Raw genomic sequence first — 17,251 nt, 5'->3', positions numbered from 1 at the left:
CACATGCACACATGCCACCAGACTGACATGCATCTGTACATCTCCTCCACTGCAGTGATAATGTCACCATCTATGTCACATCTGGCAATCAGCCTCCTACATGTCAGTGTCACATGCATCCATGTTGCATCACAGTTGCACTCTTGTCAAATACACACACATGCACATGTACACAGTGCAGATACATGCAGCAGCAACCACCATCCATGTGTGAGACCACAACTATGCCAACGTACATACACAGAAATTCAAACATGTGTGCTCCCACACCTGCATTTGGCCAGCATGCTTAGCAACGCATACACCATCGATGTGTCTCCCACATGAGAGGACTCACATGTGGCAGCCTCACGCCCCTGTACATACACATCCATACATGGCCCTACAAAAACACATCTGCAACCTGCACACTACTAGCACATCACAACACGCACAGAGTCCAATCAGTATGCATGTACACTTACCGCTCGACTCCAGACAGGTCTGCCTCTCAAGGACCTGGACGTGGAGCGCTGGGCGTATGCGTTCCAGGACCCTCATTTGGTGGTCGTACAGGTGGCCCCGGCGCCCCTGCGCATCCGCTGCCTTCAAGAGGTGCCGGGCCTTGTCGAGGGTCCTGGACCTGAAGTCCTCCCAGCGCTTCCGGACATGTTTGATGTCGTGGACTGCCACTCCCTCCTCGTTGATGGCATTCACGATGTCTATCCAGATCCTGGTCCGTCCTTCATTGTCGGTGCGCGAACCTCCAAAGAGGGCATCATACTGCCGCAGGCCTTGCTCCACCAGGACACCAACTTCCCTGGCACTGAAGCTGGTGGCCCTCTGCCTCTCTGGCTGGGGGTTGCCAGTGGTGCCAGATGGTGTTGTGCCCGACATGGCAACCCCAGTGGCAGGTGTGGGTGGGCAAGTGGGTCCTGGGGCTGGGCTGTGGAGCGATGGTATCCCAGTCGGGAGTCTTCAGTTCCAGCAGGGGTGGTCACAGCAACTGCACCCCTGGCTGACGTGCAGGCACCAAATAGCAGGGCACGTGGGCAGCCGGCAGGCAGCAGCAGATGGCAGGTGGGAGTGTGCTTGGGGCTCTGGGGGGCAGTAATTCGGCCTTCTGGGCAGGAGCGTGGTCTTCCGTGTGTTGTTGCGTGGCCAGCTTGATATGGAGTGATTTGGCACAAAAAAAAATTGCACGTCAGCGTGTCATTTGAGGAAAGGCCCTTAGCGTGTAAGCGCGTCTGTGACGTAGCGCACACAGGCGTTTCCCTCATGACGTGGGCATAGTGGTTCATCGCGTGCATGAAAAAACTGCACGTCCGCGTATAATCCGAGGAAAGGGGCTACGCGCGTAAGTGATGCGATGTGTGTGGCCGTTTCCCTCAGCACGGGTTAAAGGTGAGCGGGGCCAGCATTTCGCTGTACGTGCCTTTCGTGGAGACCGACGTGTGTTGCTACTTCGTGTTGTTTCGCGCGCCATCACAACTTCACAGCGGATCAAGGACGTATCTTTTCTTTTGGCGGGGGTATTGGCTATGCGGGTTTTTCATTATCACGCTAGTCAGACGGTGAGTCACACACGCTATTTTTCCCACTGCGGGTGCCCCTGTGTATCGCACCCATTTTCGAGGTCATAGTAGCCTGTGTGTCCCATGCGTACGCATTTTTTGTGTTACTGGGTGCCACCGCGTACTGCGGGAGGTTAATTCCATGCATGTAGGCTGCAGGGTTGCGTGCACGGTTTTACTGCAGTTTTGGGGTGCCTGAGCGTTGCGTGACCCGTCACTACATCACCGGGGTCACATACAGCCTTGCAGGTGCAGGGGGGCTGTTAACATCTTGCATCACACCCCCTTCACCCCAATTGCCCAGGACAATTGTGGTGTACACCTCCCATTGGCACTCCTCCATCTGTGCCGGCACTACTCCATCTGTGCCATGGTTGGGAGGCCACCAAAGGGGAGGGGTGCCTCAGCTGGGCGTCCTCCTCGTGGCGGGCATGGTCAGGGACGTGGCTGGGGTGACCAGGGAGTAGGGGGACTCCAGGGTGTCCAGGGTGGCCGCAGAGGGAGAAGAGGCAGGGGTGCACCACTTGAGCACGATGTTGTGCCATGTGTCGGTGCAGTCATGCCACCACCCCTTGTGGTTCCGGGAGATGCAGATTCTGCATCTGGCACTGACGCCCGTGTGACCCAGCAGTCCATTTCATCGACTGCCACGGGCCCAAGGGTAGTGGTAGCTGCAGGTACAGCTGTGGACACCACCACCCAGGCTCAGGGTCTGCCAGCGCAGGCTGCGTTGGCACTTGAAGAGTCCTTGGAAGATTTCCAACAGGCCAGGAAGGAAACCGTAGGTGCACTCAGGGCTGCCCTGACCAAGACACGTGTCCCTCGGGCAGTAATGTCATCTGCTGCCCTGAACAGCCGGGTGTTGGCAAGTGCAGGGGCAGATGCAGCCAACAACACCCCGGTTGTGAGTCTGCCAACCAGGACAGTCGCGGTCAATGACCCTGCCACAGCGGATGTTGCTGCGCAGGGTCCATTAGAGGGCACCCAGCTGCCACTGACGCAAGTCAGGCCTTTGGTCGTCCCTCCACCTCCCACTCCCTTGGCTCAATCCACCGGTGCCACTGGCCATACTGATCCGGGCGGCATTTTCCAGCCAGGGTCTGCGCCACAATCCAAGAGGAGGAAGGTTGCACCTGCAGCACAGGCTGGGACCCCACACACAGCCCGACCTCCTGCATGTCGAGGAAGAAGCCTTTCTGCAACCAGGAACTGGACTTCCTCGTGGACTACGTGCGGGACCACAGCTGCGACATGCTAGTGGGTGCTAATTGTAAGACTATGGCTGCCCCGCGTGATACCCACTGGAAGCAAGTTGCGGAACATGTGAGTGCATTCGGCCATGAGGTGCGCACGGTGCAAGAGTGCAAAAAGCGTTGGAATGACCTCAAACGCAGCGCTAAGGCTTAGCGTGCCTCAAATTACAACTTGACTCTGGTGACTGGCAGTGGGCCTGCACCTGAGGACCTCACTCTGCATGAGTCACTCGTTGCGGAGTTCATACCATCTTAATCGGTCGAAGGAGTGGGAGAGATGCCAGACTTTTATGCCCAGTCCAGTGAGTGTTGCTGCATGTTTGTTGAGGACATGTGTGTTTTACTTGTGTGATGTGTTGTGCATGACTGCCACTACATGTCACGTGTACATGGTTCTGATGTGCAAGTAATGCAATGCTTCCCTGATGCATGGCTGCTCTGCTGGATGGTGGACATGTGGAGCGGACGGGGACTGTCCGCATCACCACTATTGCACCCTACTCACATGCTGGTCACCAGTATGTCCCTCCAGTCCATGGTCCAGCTCACTGGCCTTTCTGCATGTAGCGTGGGGTGACCTTCCTCTCAGCTCATAGCCTGACTGACGTGCATGTGTCCTCTGCCTGCATGCAGGTACTCCATGTAGGCATGCTCCCTTGCCCCTCCACCGCCCTGCTCTGCACCCCAATTCCACCTTTGCACTGGTCTGCTTCAATTTTGCCGTTGAGTACTTCCCTATTCATGCGTCCTGTGTACATGCTAACTTCCAGCGGCCAATCTGCCAGACATATGCTGTGTGGTACATCCTTTGTACTTGATGCAGGGTGTCTCACTTGGACTGTTCAGAGGTCAGATGCCCCGCAGGGACATGAGTGCCCATTCATGCTCCATGTGTATTCCACTCATGCCCCTATGTGTCCTTGATTGGATGATCATTGTAGTATGAGTCCAGGGTGACCTACATTGCATGGCATTTCATCAGCCTTCCCATGTCCACTGTGGCTCAGTCCTGCGTTGCACACATGTTTAGGGTGTGACAGTCTGTGTGGGTCACAGGCCCCAGCCTGTTTAATGGCCAATGACTCTGTCCAACTGGTGTAGTGTCTTCTTCACACGTGGGTGTACTCCAGAGGTTTCATCATGTGTCCTGCTTACTGTCCCATCATCATTTGCTGTGTTGTCTCTTGACTCACATGATGTAGTTGATGCTGGTCAAAACTGTCTGTCAATACACAGGTCTATGGTCAGCCTTTTGATACCATGCTAGGCATCCCTGCATTTGCACTTGGGGGGAGGGGTGGTTTGCTTGTAGCCATACTACCCATTGAATGCACATTGCACATGATGCCTGAAGTTGACCTTGCACTGCCTTCACAGTTTCTGACACACATCATGAAGTACTTGTACATGTAGATAGTGAGTAACGTACAACAAATTTGCTGCACTGCATCGACCCACTTCTGTGCAAACTGACACCATTCTACATGCCTAATCACAGAAGCAATGTCAAGTTGACCCAGCATGCATGGCAGGTTCTATTTTGTGTGTGACATGTCTGCTTGATGTGTTTGGTGTCTGTGTGTGTGGTTGTGTTGTGTGCTTCTAACATGTGTAGTGACCTTTTTTCTCTCTACTTTTCAGATGATGACGCAATGGAGCCATAGGATGGTGTTGTCATGCCAGGCACAGGGTTGTTATTACTACAGCAACCCGGCACAAGTGGGGGTAGTGGGGTGGTAGTCCATGAAAACCCACATGTGCTACAGTCCATCTTGTCTCTGGCTGGCAGGGCCAGCCCTGATGAACACTCTTACGTCCATGTTGAGTTGGATGTGCATCAGGTCCATATGTCAGGGGTGAGTGATTCTGATGTGGGCACACCTCTGTCCGCGACGCCTGCACTGAGGGGTCAGACAGTGTTGGAACCTCCACCTGTGGTGGATCGGGACACAGGACCCACTCTCCACACCAGTCACTGATGTGCCTGGGACATCACGTCAACGGGGGCATGTAGTCGTGCAGCCGCGGGCGGTGCCAACACAACGAGGACACCCGGTCCTTGGGTCCCGCAGGGGTCAACCCCAGTATACTGAGTGGGAGCAAGACATGACTGCCAATTCTGAACGTCAGGGGGCAGCAATTGAGAACATCGCTGAGAGCATGGAGCGTGTGGCCCAATCAGTGCTCCCTCTGCTAGGCAGGTGCTTCTCCAGCAGCAGGCGGCACGGTCCACGGCCCGCTCACTCAGGCTGGGCATGGCGGCCTCAGATAGAGCACGCCAGGCTGAAATGTTGTGTCTGCGTAAATCAATTGCTGCTCATACAGAGGCACACATGGAGGCCCTGAGGCAGGAGTATGCTTCCCTCAGTTCCACTCTGGGTGTCCTTATGATGTCCCAGAAGGAGCGGGCAGAGGAGAGGTTTGCGCAGCTTGAGCGTACCATCTCAGCTGAGCTACATGCTTGCCGGGAGGTGCAGCAGTTGTCCAGCCAGGCCTTGCAGGAGGAACTCTGTGTTACACGTGCTACCTTGCAAGAGGAAGCACGTGTATCACGGAGGTTCTACATGCAGACGTACGTGTCATTGCCACACAGAACCAGGCTCACCCGTCCGGCAGACTTGCTGCCGACGAGGGGCAAGCTGCGGCTAGACGTGGTCAGGCTCCTGTGTCACGTCCTCCTTTCCAGGAAGAGCCAGACTCGGACGGCAATGTATCTCCCACATAGGTCGGGCTGTGCAGGCGTTGAGGCCATGGAGTTTTTTTTTTCCTCAGCATCATCACATGTGGGTGTTGAGCAGCACCCTGTACCTCCCCCCTCCTGGGTGCCTCCCCCCCGGGTCGTATGTGGCCATTTTTGATTTTTCTTTTAGTTAAGTTAGTTTAGTTTCAATTTGATAGTTAATTTAATTAGGTAATGTAGGTTTTTCATAGTTAGTATAATTAGTTAATATAGTTTAAAATTGCTTGTCTATTGTGCTTTCATGTGACGGTGTGGTACTTTGTGGCTTTTGAAAGCATCCACTGTCTGTTCCAGCTGGGCCCTTCAAGCTTGTCTTGGGTATGTGTTTGCAGCTTTCGGTCCTGACTCACATATGCCACTCCTGCTTCCCTTATCCATGGGCTCGCAAGGATGGTTCGGTGTCACAGCCTATTACACAAGGGCTTTGGACTGTCATATCTGTGGCATGTCTGCTGCTGTCCAACTTGTGTTAACACCCCTAGTGGGGATGATAGGGGTGTTATTGACCACTGTTCTTCTTTCGCTAGATGGGGGGTTTCATGATTCATGTGTACATTAATTGCTATGCATTGTGTAGTATGTTTCTTATCTTTACTGTACATGTGCTTGTTGCAATTCATGCCGTAGATAGCGTGTACCACACTTTGCTTGTGAAAGACGCACTGATGGTGTTATTTCTGATATACGTCTCTGACATGGTCCAGTCATGAAATGCCTGATGGGACACACACAGATGATTTTAAAGCATTAATCATGTGTTTCATGCCCTTTCTGCAGGGGGATGAGCCTCCAGACCACCTTTGCCAGCAGACATGGCCCATTGGACGTCTGGAAGCTGGACACGTTTGGTGGTGCCGACATGCGCATGTGTGCGCAAGCAGAGGCACGGGGATTGCATTCATACATCCAGAAAACAGCTGACGTGTTTCAAGGGACTCCAGGCAAGATGAGCAGCACAGGGGGGCCACAACACAGAAAACCTTTCACCAGGCCAGTTGCACATGCATGCTTAGTAGCAGCACTGACGGTGAGCTTGGACAAATATTGGTGTTGAAGCGCACAATACAGCTGAGATGCGTTGGTGGACTAATGGCTAATTGATGGGAAAGCTGTCTGGGGCACCTGCAGGGGCAGTGGCACATACCGTCCGGTCCACCATGGTCCATTGAGGCACTTGTATTAGCCATGTAGCATTCCAAGACATGGAAAGAAGCAGCTCACAGGGACAGACAGCAAGGGACAAACTCATGTGCAGTGCATGTCATTCCCATGTAGAATTTGACACATGCACTACCTACTTTATTTCGGTCATAGTGGAACACGACTTGTTCTGAAGTCATACCTTGCTATATGCGTCTGGCTGCTTACCCAGGGAACATTGCATGTTTTGTGAATCGTGACACATTGGTCTTCCATTTGCCACGCACCCACCGGCGCCTGACTTACTGCATTGACTGTGTATGAACCATCACAGAGGTAATGTTACATATGGGTACGAAGCATCCACACCAGATTGTTTGTTTGTAGAGTAGTTTGTTACTTTGGGGCATATATGGTGGTGTGTTTGTGTGTTATGGGCACGTACAGATTAGTAACTGTGGCTCTCTTTGCAGCATTGAACTGCTCCTGTTACCGGACCTGAGAGTGCGCAGGCAGGAGGCCAGCACTCACCCCAGAGATAAGTTTCTCTTTGTCTTCCATTTGAGTAATGTGTTACTATGTGCATGATGATCACGTTTGGTGTAATTGTGTATGTGTTAATGTGAGTAGTACAGTTTTGTGCATTTCCTACTTTCCTGTGTAAATCCTACTCCCCTCTCCTGCCCCTCCTTCCAGTTATCCAGTATAGCAATGCCTGTCTCGACTGCATATCCCTGACCCTCCTTCCCCACCAGGGTCTCAGAGTCCTGTGTGAGTTTGACCTTGCAGGCACCCAGACCACGGTGGGGGTGGTTGGTTTGTGCCACTCCTGCGCCTGAACATGGGAGATGTGACAGTACACATCAGTTCGTGGTGCATCATTCTGTGTTATGTACCACACATGGTATACATCCTGTTGTGACATTGTTTTACTGTGCTACCTTGGCTGTTACGTCATTGTGGTAGTACTTGGGCTTTGTGACGTACTGCTACTTCAGGTCATCTACTGGAGGCTCTTCTGGTTATTTTTGCTGCCTACAGGCTTTTTGCTTGGCTTCTGTGTTGGCCTGCTTTGAGTTCTCTTTGATCTGGTGTTTTTGCAAGTCAAGGTGGCCTCTGAGGGTGCTGGACACTTTTTATACACAAGGTGGAAGATGGTGACAAAGGGGAAGGGTGATCCTGTGGCCAGGTGAACTTCAAGGATGAAGGCTACATAACCCAGGTGCAGTTGTTCAGTGGGTCATGTTGATTTGTGAGGGAGGGCGGGTGCTTTGTTGTTGACAGTTGCCTTGCCCTACAGTGTGATGCGCACCCTGACATTGTAATTGTGGTATCCTATGTACATGATGTATTCTGCTGATCAATGCCTGTTCATGTGTTGTGTTTACCTTTCAGGTGTGAGTGAATAGTCGTGGCTTGACATGCTGGGGTGTACACATGGGCAATGTTCACATGTGATGTGTAGAGGACACTGATGGTGACTTGATTGCACATGCATATTTCGAGTGCATGTCCCTACTGACCCACACACTCGCACTATGATCCACTACATGTACAACCACCCTTCCATGTCCACATGTACACTCTGCTTGCCTTCTGGTGCCCACTGTGTCCCTGCAGCACACGATCTATGACCATTTGTGGATCCTGTACATGCGTAATTTGCTTTTTGATGTAGTTTGTCGCTTAGATGTGATGCTCAGGGTGTGCGTCACACACAATGGCTGTTCACTATGCTGTGCACTGAGCAGTGTGTTGCAGGAGGTGGACACGGCACACAGAAGCAGCAGTGTTGATTTTGCAATGCGCAATGTGCATGTAGACAGGCATTCATTGTTATTTTACAACTACAACTGTTGGAATGCATTTGGGTGTGACTTCTTTTGGGTGGGAGGTTGTTGGTCAGTCATTTCATCTGATTTCATGTCAGGCATCATTGTCTGATGCCACTTTAGATTTTTCACATGTCAATGTGTACCTTATTGGTACTGTGTTGGTGTATAGCTATTGCTTGCCGTGTCATGTTGTGGTTTGGGAGGATTTGGGTGACATACCAGTGATAGTCTTGGCCTGTTTTGCAGGTCTGTGTGATTCACACCTTGCATGTGTGCCTTTTGGTCACACAGGATTGCTTATGTTTAAGTAGCTAGGGATGCACACAATGTGGCGCTTCCATGGTAACATTCTCAGGGTGGTAAGGTTGTGACAGTTGACTGTCTCTTTGTCATCATCGATTGTCACCTGGTAAGTGCCAGGCTTGTGTGCACTCCGCAGGGGTGGAAGTTTAGGTGAAAAATGTGGCCACAAGCTGTGTCCGGGCTTCCTCGCCACGTGCCCTATCCCCTCCCATGGGCAGCGCCTGTGCCTGTGTTTGGGGATGTGGGGGCACCACCATGTCCACCGGTACGCCCTGCCGTGTTGTAACATTGTGCAGGACACATGCTGCCACAATGATCCTGCACACTACTGGGGGTGCATAGAGTAGCTGCCCGCCAGAGCGGTCAAGGGAGCGGAAGTGTGACTTGAGCACTCCGAATGTGCACTCCACTATGGCCCTGGTTGCAATATGGGCCGCGTTGTATCTTACCTGGGGTGATGTGGTGGGGTTCTGGATTGGCGTCATCATGTGGTTGCTCAGAGGGTAGGCACTGTCCCCTGTGTATTTGTGTGTGTGTGACATGCATGCATGTGCACGGGCATTTGTACTCACCTAGGAACCATGTGTCACCATGCTGCCCAGCTTCCAGGGCCCGGCTCAGGGCAGACATTCTGTATATGAAACTGTCATGGGTGGAGCCAGGGCAGTTTGCATAGACAGAGGTGATGATTCCCTTTGCATTGCATACCACCTGCACGTTAATGGAATGCCAGTGCTTGCGGTTTCGGTAGATGTGCTCAGTGGCCCTAGGTGGACGTAGGGCCACATGGGTGCAATCTATGGCACCTAGCACTTTGGGGAAGTGTGCCAACCTGTAAAAGTCCTGGACAACAGCCTGCCTTTCTGTGGGTGTTCTGGGCATGTATATGTACCTGCGGACTGAGGGGCGCGCAGTCATGATTGCCAAGACCTGGTGTAGGCAGTGTGACTGCGTGGCCTGTGAGACCCACCCCCCACTATGGCAGTAGTCTGCTGAGATGACCCAGTGGGCATAAAATGCAGGACATTGAGCACCTTCTCCAAGGGGCTCAATGCTTGGGAGCAGAGGGTGGGGGATGTAAGGTCATCTTCCCACTCTCTGACCAGGTCCAGGTTGATACGAGGTGGAAACCTATAACTGCCGTAGACCTGGTCGTCAGGCATCCCAAAAAGGCTTGTACGGGGTGAAAAAATGTGGGCCCTAGCTATTCTCCTCCTCCTGCGGTGTCCCACGATCAGTGCTGCGACAAATGGTGCATTCATCATAGCTGTATATACGTGTTTGTTGTTTGCGCGCACTTTTATACTGTGCGCGGGGATGCTTCCGCCTGCCTTCGTGTGGCGGACGCGTTGACACCTATGCGATTCTTTTGCCATGCTCAGGGTTCCCGTATTCGAATCCATGAATAGGGATTGTTCGCGTGCGTGTGGCCGTTCCGTGTAGTTCCCTGCAGTACTTCCCCAGTTACGCCTTCTTTTTCACACGTTGTTCCCCATTCTGTGTGTTATGCCCCGTGTTCCACCCACTTTTGTTGTGTGCACTGCGCCATGTGTGCTTTCGCTGTGCGCGTAGCGCACGCCGTTTGATGACGTGTGCGCCTGCGTGCGCCACACAGGATTTTAACGCACATCCCAGGATTTACATGCGCACGGACTTCCATGAATCAATGTGCACGGCTTTCGCACTCTTACGCTGCGATTTTCACACTTGCGCTGCGATTCTCACGCTTTCGCACGCTTGCACGGCGCACATTTATTCCATGAATCGGCCCCTAAATATAGTGAAGCCGGTTGCTTCATACACGCCGTGCCTGCTAAGCAACAGCTGAAGGTAGTCTGAGGGAACCTGACGATGCCCCCCTTTTCAGCGGCCTCTGGAAAGTAAAATAAACACTAGTTTTCTAACATAATGCTCCACAGTAAGTCCGGCGGGCATTAGGAAAATGACTTTTGCAGAAAATAGAGCGTAAGCCTTAAGAGTGTAAAAAACTGTCTAGCGCAGTAACGTTATGCACGCGCATGCTTTGTAAAGCCAACAATCAAGGAAATAAAGATAGAGTCTCAAAAGAAGCTCTACACACCGATAAGAATGAATTCATAGTTTCTAACTTAATAAAAAGGTATTATCTTTAAAAGTTTGCGGTTCACAATTCCAGCATGCTTGCAGATGAAAACAAAGGGCAGATTAATTAACTTATCTAATTAAAGATTAATTTACTTATCTTTAAAATGAACTTTTCGCTGCTTCCAGTCAGCCTTGCTCTTCAGCACTTCTTGGAAAGTTTTTTCTTGTTTTCTTGACACCCTGAATCCTGGATAGGCCCCTGAACCCAGGCCTAGTAAACTGGAACTTCACAATTTCTGACCAGCGCAGCTGAATGTTGACAATGAAAGGCAGTTGAGAACTCCTTCCAGCAGAACAAAAGGAGTTCTCAGCCAATCAAATCACTGACCTGTTCCTCCATTTTGGCTTGGACAATTGTTAACACTGTAATTAACCAAGTTAATGCACGACATCCCTACTCTACATGATACCGAAAGCGCGGAGGCACGGGCCCCAATTATTATCCGCAACTAGAATGCTGCTGAGCTATAGGACACAGCGATGTGAATGAAAGGTCACCTGTTGTATTGTGCCTGTCTGGGTGAGCTAGCTTGTGATGTCATTGGAATGTTCTGAGTGAGTGCTCTGTGTACTGGCAGTTACAGCTGGCTGGCCCTGGGTGATGGGAGCCGGTGTTTGTCTAAGCTAATGTCCTTTATGTCTTCATGTGGATTGTAACTAAGTATCTGGAAAGAAACTTACCTGAAGAAATCTTAAAGAGCTTGGAACCTGCTTTTTGACTTCACCAAATAGGTTTAGGCCCCCTAACGTTAGTACGCCATAACCCAGACGTCACTCCAGGCCTGCAAGGGTGGGGGTTCATGCTGAGCATGGGGCGGATTGCAACATATCACACAGATGTTTACAGGCAGGAAGCTGTTGACGTTCACAGAAAGTTAAGAGAAATGTACGCTTAGAGAACAGGAAAGGTTCAGATATATGGAAATAAGGCACTGGATAGATAATCCCCAAGTTACACAGGCAGCCTCATGAGAGATGGGGCCTTAGAATTTGCTAATTAGAGAGGGACCGGTGAGGGGTAATGTCTCCCAAACTATATCACATTCTACGAGTAGAAATGTGGTCACACAAACCCCAGTACATGGCCAAGTGGGAGGCGGATCTGGGACAGCCAATGCAAGAGCAAGCTGGGATAGATATATGGTCGAGAAATGACGCTTCCTCGAAATACATCACAAATAGAAAATGTCCATTCAAGCTAACGTACAGATGGTATTATCCCCCCGCCACCCTACATAAATTGAAACACGCCTTAGGTTGCAGTTGTTGGCGGAAATGTGCGGCACAAGGGTCATACTTCCATATGTGGTGCACTGCCCGATTGTTCAAATTTATTGGGCGGAGATTCAGGTTGCAGTTGCATTAATAACAGGGATCCATGGAACTGGCCTGTTGGCTTTGCCTGTTGAAGACGTATAACCGAAATCAGGGGAGACCAGCAAGCTACTTACTCACTTATTGGTGGCGGTGAGAACCATAGGAGCCAGAGTCTGGAAAGTGCTAGAAGGTCCGCTCAGAGTGCTATGGTGGGCAGAGGCGGGCAATATTCTGCTGGCCGAAAAGGTGACAGCCGCGGTGGACAGCAGGTTCCAAAGGTTTATGGATGTCTGGTCGCCTGCACTTGAATATGACCAAACCTGTCCAGTGCAAACGCATAAGCCACGGCTTATCACACAGCTTCTGTGAAACGGGAAAGAGGGAAGGAGAGGAGGAAGAGGGGAGGAGAGGAGGAAGAGGGGAGGAGAGGAGGAAGAGGGGCGGAGAGGAGGAAGAGGGAAGGAGAGGAGGAAGATGGGCGGAGAGGAGGAAGAGGGGAGGAGAGGAGGAATAGGGGCGGAGAGGAGGAAGAGGGGAGGAGAGGAGGAAGAGGGGCGGAGAGGAGGAAGAGGGGAGGAGAGGAGGAAGAGGGGAGGAGAGGAGGAAGAGGGGAGGAGAGGAGGAAGAGGGGCAGAGAGGAGGAAGAGGGGAGGAGAGGAGGAAGAGGGGCGGAGAGGAGGAAGAGGGGAGGAGAGGAGGAAGAGGGGCGGAGAGGAGGAAGAGGGGAGGAGAGGAGGAAGAGGGAAGGAGAGGAGGAAGAGGGGAGGAGAGGAGGAAGAGGGGAGGAGAGGAGGAAGAGGGGCGGAGAGGAGGAAGAGGGGAGGAGAGGAGGAAGAGGGGAGTAGAGGAGGAAGAGGGGAGGAGAGGAGGAAGAGGGGAGGAGAGGAGGAAGAGGGGCGGAGAGGAGGAAGAGGGGAGGAGAGGAGGATTCAGATCGGGGAGGCAGAGGATGATTGTAACTGCCTTACTGATCTCATTGTTTATACACTGTTCCTGCAGCAGAATTTAAATAAAGTTAGTAAAAGAGATCAAACAAAAAAAGACACATTTTGTGAATGCGGGGAAAGTACAGTGACGTGCACATGAGCAATTCTTTCTAAAATCGAAATAAGAATCCAGCGTTGCATACAAATATTTATAAAGGCACATCGAGTCAGAAAGATACATGTCCATTGTATGCACACTGGCATATGCAGCATAAAACAATTGTTTTTCCATGTGTTTTTGGCAGAGCAGCATGGGAGTCCATAAAGAAAGGGACGTGCAGTCAGCAGTAGGCAGCTGATCATATTGCAGGAAAGGGCACGTAGTGTTTGGACCGAGAACACAAATGTTGAGGGCACGTTCTGTAGGAAAGCAATGTCATGCAAGGATCAAAGAGCAAGGAAAGCAATGACCCGCAAGGATCAAAGAGCAAGGAAAGCAATGACCTGCAAGGATCAAAGAGCAAGGAAAGCAATGACCTGCAAGGATCAAAGAGCAACGAAAGCAATGCCCTGAAAGGATCAAAGAGCAAGGAAAGCAATGACCTGCAAGGATCAAAGAGCAAGGAAAGCAATGACCTGCAAGGATCAAAGAGCAAGGAAAGCAATGACCCGAAAGGATCAAAGAGCAAGGGAAGCAATGATCTGCAAGGATCAAAGAGCATGATTATTGTTCTCAGAATAGGGGGTCTTACACCATTAAAGACTCTGTGTGGAGCACCACAGGTTAATCAGTAGGCACTATGTGCCACTGGGAGGCAATGGTAATAACAGAGGTCTGGGGAGATGTATGCTCCCAGAGCTGGCACAAGAAGACACCATTGCTGGTGTGAGACAAGCTGTACAAGAGTGAAGCCATAGTCAATAACAAGTCTTTAGGTACCCAATACCATTATGGCAGGTATTCTTTGCGAAGGTCCAGATACACTAAGACAATCCTGCAGGTTTTCAGCTGGTGCCTGAAGGCCCTCATAATAGCTGCGATTTATGGGTAGCGTGCCAGGTTGGCCTCAATACCTTTCAGGAGACAGTAGCTTGAAGAGCACATCAGGTTCATGGTTCTCTATATCTGGAATTCTCCCGCCCAATGCCACGACGGAGAGTGATTGGAGTATGGATCTTATCTTCCAACATTTCTTTGCTCTGGAACTTACATTTATAGTCAACGGGAATATACCTAATGAAATATGCATCTCTTTGCAATTTTCTGCAGAGCCATCTTTACTTCCTGGTTTCTTAGACTGTAGATCAGGGGGTTCAGCATTGGAGGGGTCACTGTATAAAACAAAGAGTACAACTTCTCCTGGTTTGCAGAGTTTTTAGACACCGGTTTCATGTACAAGAAGATGGCTGTGCTGTAGAATAGGACGACGACCACCAGGTGTGAGGCACATGTTGAGAAGGCTTTATGTCTGCCTTCAACAGTGCGGATTCCCAGGATGGTGGTGATGATGGAGATGTAGGTGAAAAGAATGACAAAGCTTGGGATCAGCAGCACAACTATTCCAACAGAGAAGATCACCGTCTCTGCAAGGAAGGTGTCCCTGCATGCAATCTTTAAGAGAGCTGTGGCTTCACAGAAGAAGTGGTTGATAACATTGGAATTACACAATGGCTCTCGCAGCGTGAACACTGTGTCCAGCATGCCCATGAGGCTGCCACAAAGCCAGCAACAAGCCCCAATGGCGACACAAATGGACCTCCTCATGATGACCACGTAGCGCAAGGGAAATGAGATGGCGACGCAGCGATCATACGCCATGACTGCTAGGAGCACACATTCCGTACAACCCAACAGCAGGTAAGAGTACATCTGGGCTGCACAGGCCAAGAAGCTGATTCTCCTCCCAGCGAGGAGGAGTTGGACCAGCATGTTGGGCACCGTCACGGTTGAGTAGCAGATGTCCAGGAAAGAGAGGTTCACCAGGAAGAAGTACATGGGTGTGTGAAGGCGCGGTTCACAAATGCAGACTGTGATCAGGATAATGTTCCCAATGACGGTGGCTGCGTATATCGCTAGGAACAGCAGGAAGAGATAGATCCGGAGATGGGGGTCATCGGATAAACCCACCAGCAGGAACCCCTCCACTGAGCTGCCGTTCTTCTCCATGGATATCTGTGGGTACAGGAGGACAGAACCATTGCAAATCCATGTTCGTAAAGAAGAAACATGAGAGTATACAGCACATTCAGATTGTGACATGGATTTTTGGATTGTAAGATCCTTCAGTATTTTATGAACTCCAGGGTATGAACAGGTGCCTCGTGATATCTGATTACAAAGAAAAGACCCTGTGCCACCTCACTGGCACTTACTCCACATCTCGCTGACCAGCCCCTTGAACCCCAGTAAGAGAGAAAGCCTCTTTGATCTGTTTCCTGAGACAGAAGATTCTACATTTCCAGATGCCACTTTGAAGATTTCCCAATCACTCTAACCGATAAAATAACTTTATTTCAATTGTGGTGATGCTCAGTTGTGAGCCCAGTGCCTCTGCACCACTTCAGCCTGTACGTTAAGCATCTTCCTCTTGGAAATCTTGCCTCCAGCCCTTGAGTGTCCTGACTGCATAACGCCACTCACTCATCACCTTTTCATGACGTTCACCCAGGATTTGAAGCCTTGAAATAATGGCCACGGACCAAGTTCTCCATTCGCCACTCGCACATTGCCCGCAATACTGGGCCCGACACTAAGAACTTCTCATCGGGGGATAGTGGCGGTGATTATGCCCTCAGGTGTCACTTGGGTTGCCTACCGACTGCATATCTTATTATCCTCCAGTAGATTTAGTGAAATATCACTGGGGCATGAAATCCTGCAAGATTACCTTACTGATGCCATTCTTGGGCAAAGCCTATAAAACCTACACTCATGCTCCATCCAGGAGTCACTTAGAGTTCTGGCTCAACCAGCAGCTCTTACCTATAAGGGACCCTTTACGACCCAAAGATGCTTTAGCGACAAACATTCACTGCGATTCCAATTGCTCTTCAGCATGGAGTCGTCCCGCACCTGTCAGAAATAAGAAGACAAAGCATCAGAGGGAGTCATGGGTAAAGGAACTCACCTGAGCCACCCTAACTGTTGCCCCCATCCATAGCCTCGTGTTGCAGAGAACATGAATAGTATAAGAAAGTCATGGCACAGATCATTCTCAAAGCAAAGAAAAAAGCAGCATTATACACTTCAATGGCTGAAGAAACAGTATGCCTGGAAGGTGGATCGGTAATTGCTGTCTTATCTAAAAGACCATAAACCTCCTGGAAGCAGGGAACACACAATGGTTTGGAAACAGTATGCATTCTAAGAGTAGTAGTAAAAAAAAATCCTTTTCACATGTAACCATTAAGTTAGGCACAGGCAGTCTTAAGGTGGGCTCAATAGTTTCGTAAAATGACGGATGTTATTTCAAAAGGTGGATTGAATTGAATGTTTTGAAAAAACACATAATTGAGAAACAGGGCCAGTATTGAATTCTCCTCACATAGAGTCTAAAATGTGTTTTGCAGCCTCTATGTAGTGCCAGGTCATTGTTTCCAATGTAGCTGCTAAGGTTCCCTGGCTGGTATAATGCAGCACTATAAAATATGCTCTCAAGATGGACCTGTTGCAGTCTCCAATCGTGCCCCACGATGCCTAAACTTGACAATGGTTTTCTGGCTTTCATACAGTGTAGCAAGTGCAAAAGAAATGTTTTAATGGTGCAGTGTCCGCTGTTATCACAGGGTGCCTGATGCTTGGTAATGGGTGCCACCCATTTGCCTTATACGTCCAAGGTTTCCGTTGTCAATGTCCTGTTCCTCTCTCACATTAGGAGACCTAAATGGTAGTGTTTGACAGCTGTTGTTGCGGAAATGGTACTGGAAGGATGTCTTCGTAATTTGTTTATGTGATTACATTATTGGACCTGGCTACAGGGTTGGCCACAGTGTATCATAAAACCAATATCTATGTTCCGGATGCTGTCTTTTAGGTTAAGCATCTAGAGCACCCACATCC

At 50.4% G+C, this 17,251-nt stretch overlaps 1 protein-coding gene across 1 annotated transcript; it reads right to left on the bottom strand.

Annotated features, from left to right (window-relative positions):
* Positions 1-14,425: 14,425 nt before the first annotated feature.
* LOC138452757 (olfactory receptor 2D2-like) lies at positions 14,426-15,451 on the bottom strand. The gene has a single exon (XM_069605106.1). It carries the CDS (start codon positions 15,449-15,451, stop codon positions 14,426-14,428), a length of 1,026 nt encoding a protein of 341 aa, XP_069461207.1.
* Between the last annotated feature and the right edge of the window lie 1,800 nt (positions 15,452-17,251).

Source organism: Ambystoma mexicanum, chromosome 4p, assembly GCF_040938575.1.
Source record: "Ambystoma mexicanum isolate Mex_15411 chromosome 4p, UKY_AmexF1_1, whole genome shotgun sequence".
In the NCBI taxonomy this organism is placed as follows: domain Eukaryota; kingdom Metazoa; phylum Chordata; class Amphibia; order Caudata; family Ambystomatidae; genus Ambystoma; species Ambystoma mexicanum.
The sequence above is the reverse complement of the archived record's forward strand: the minus strand, read 5'-3'. Positions and strand labels throughout refer to the sequence as shown.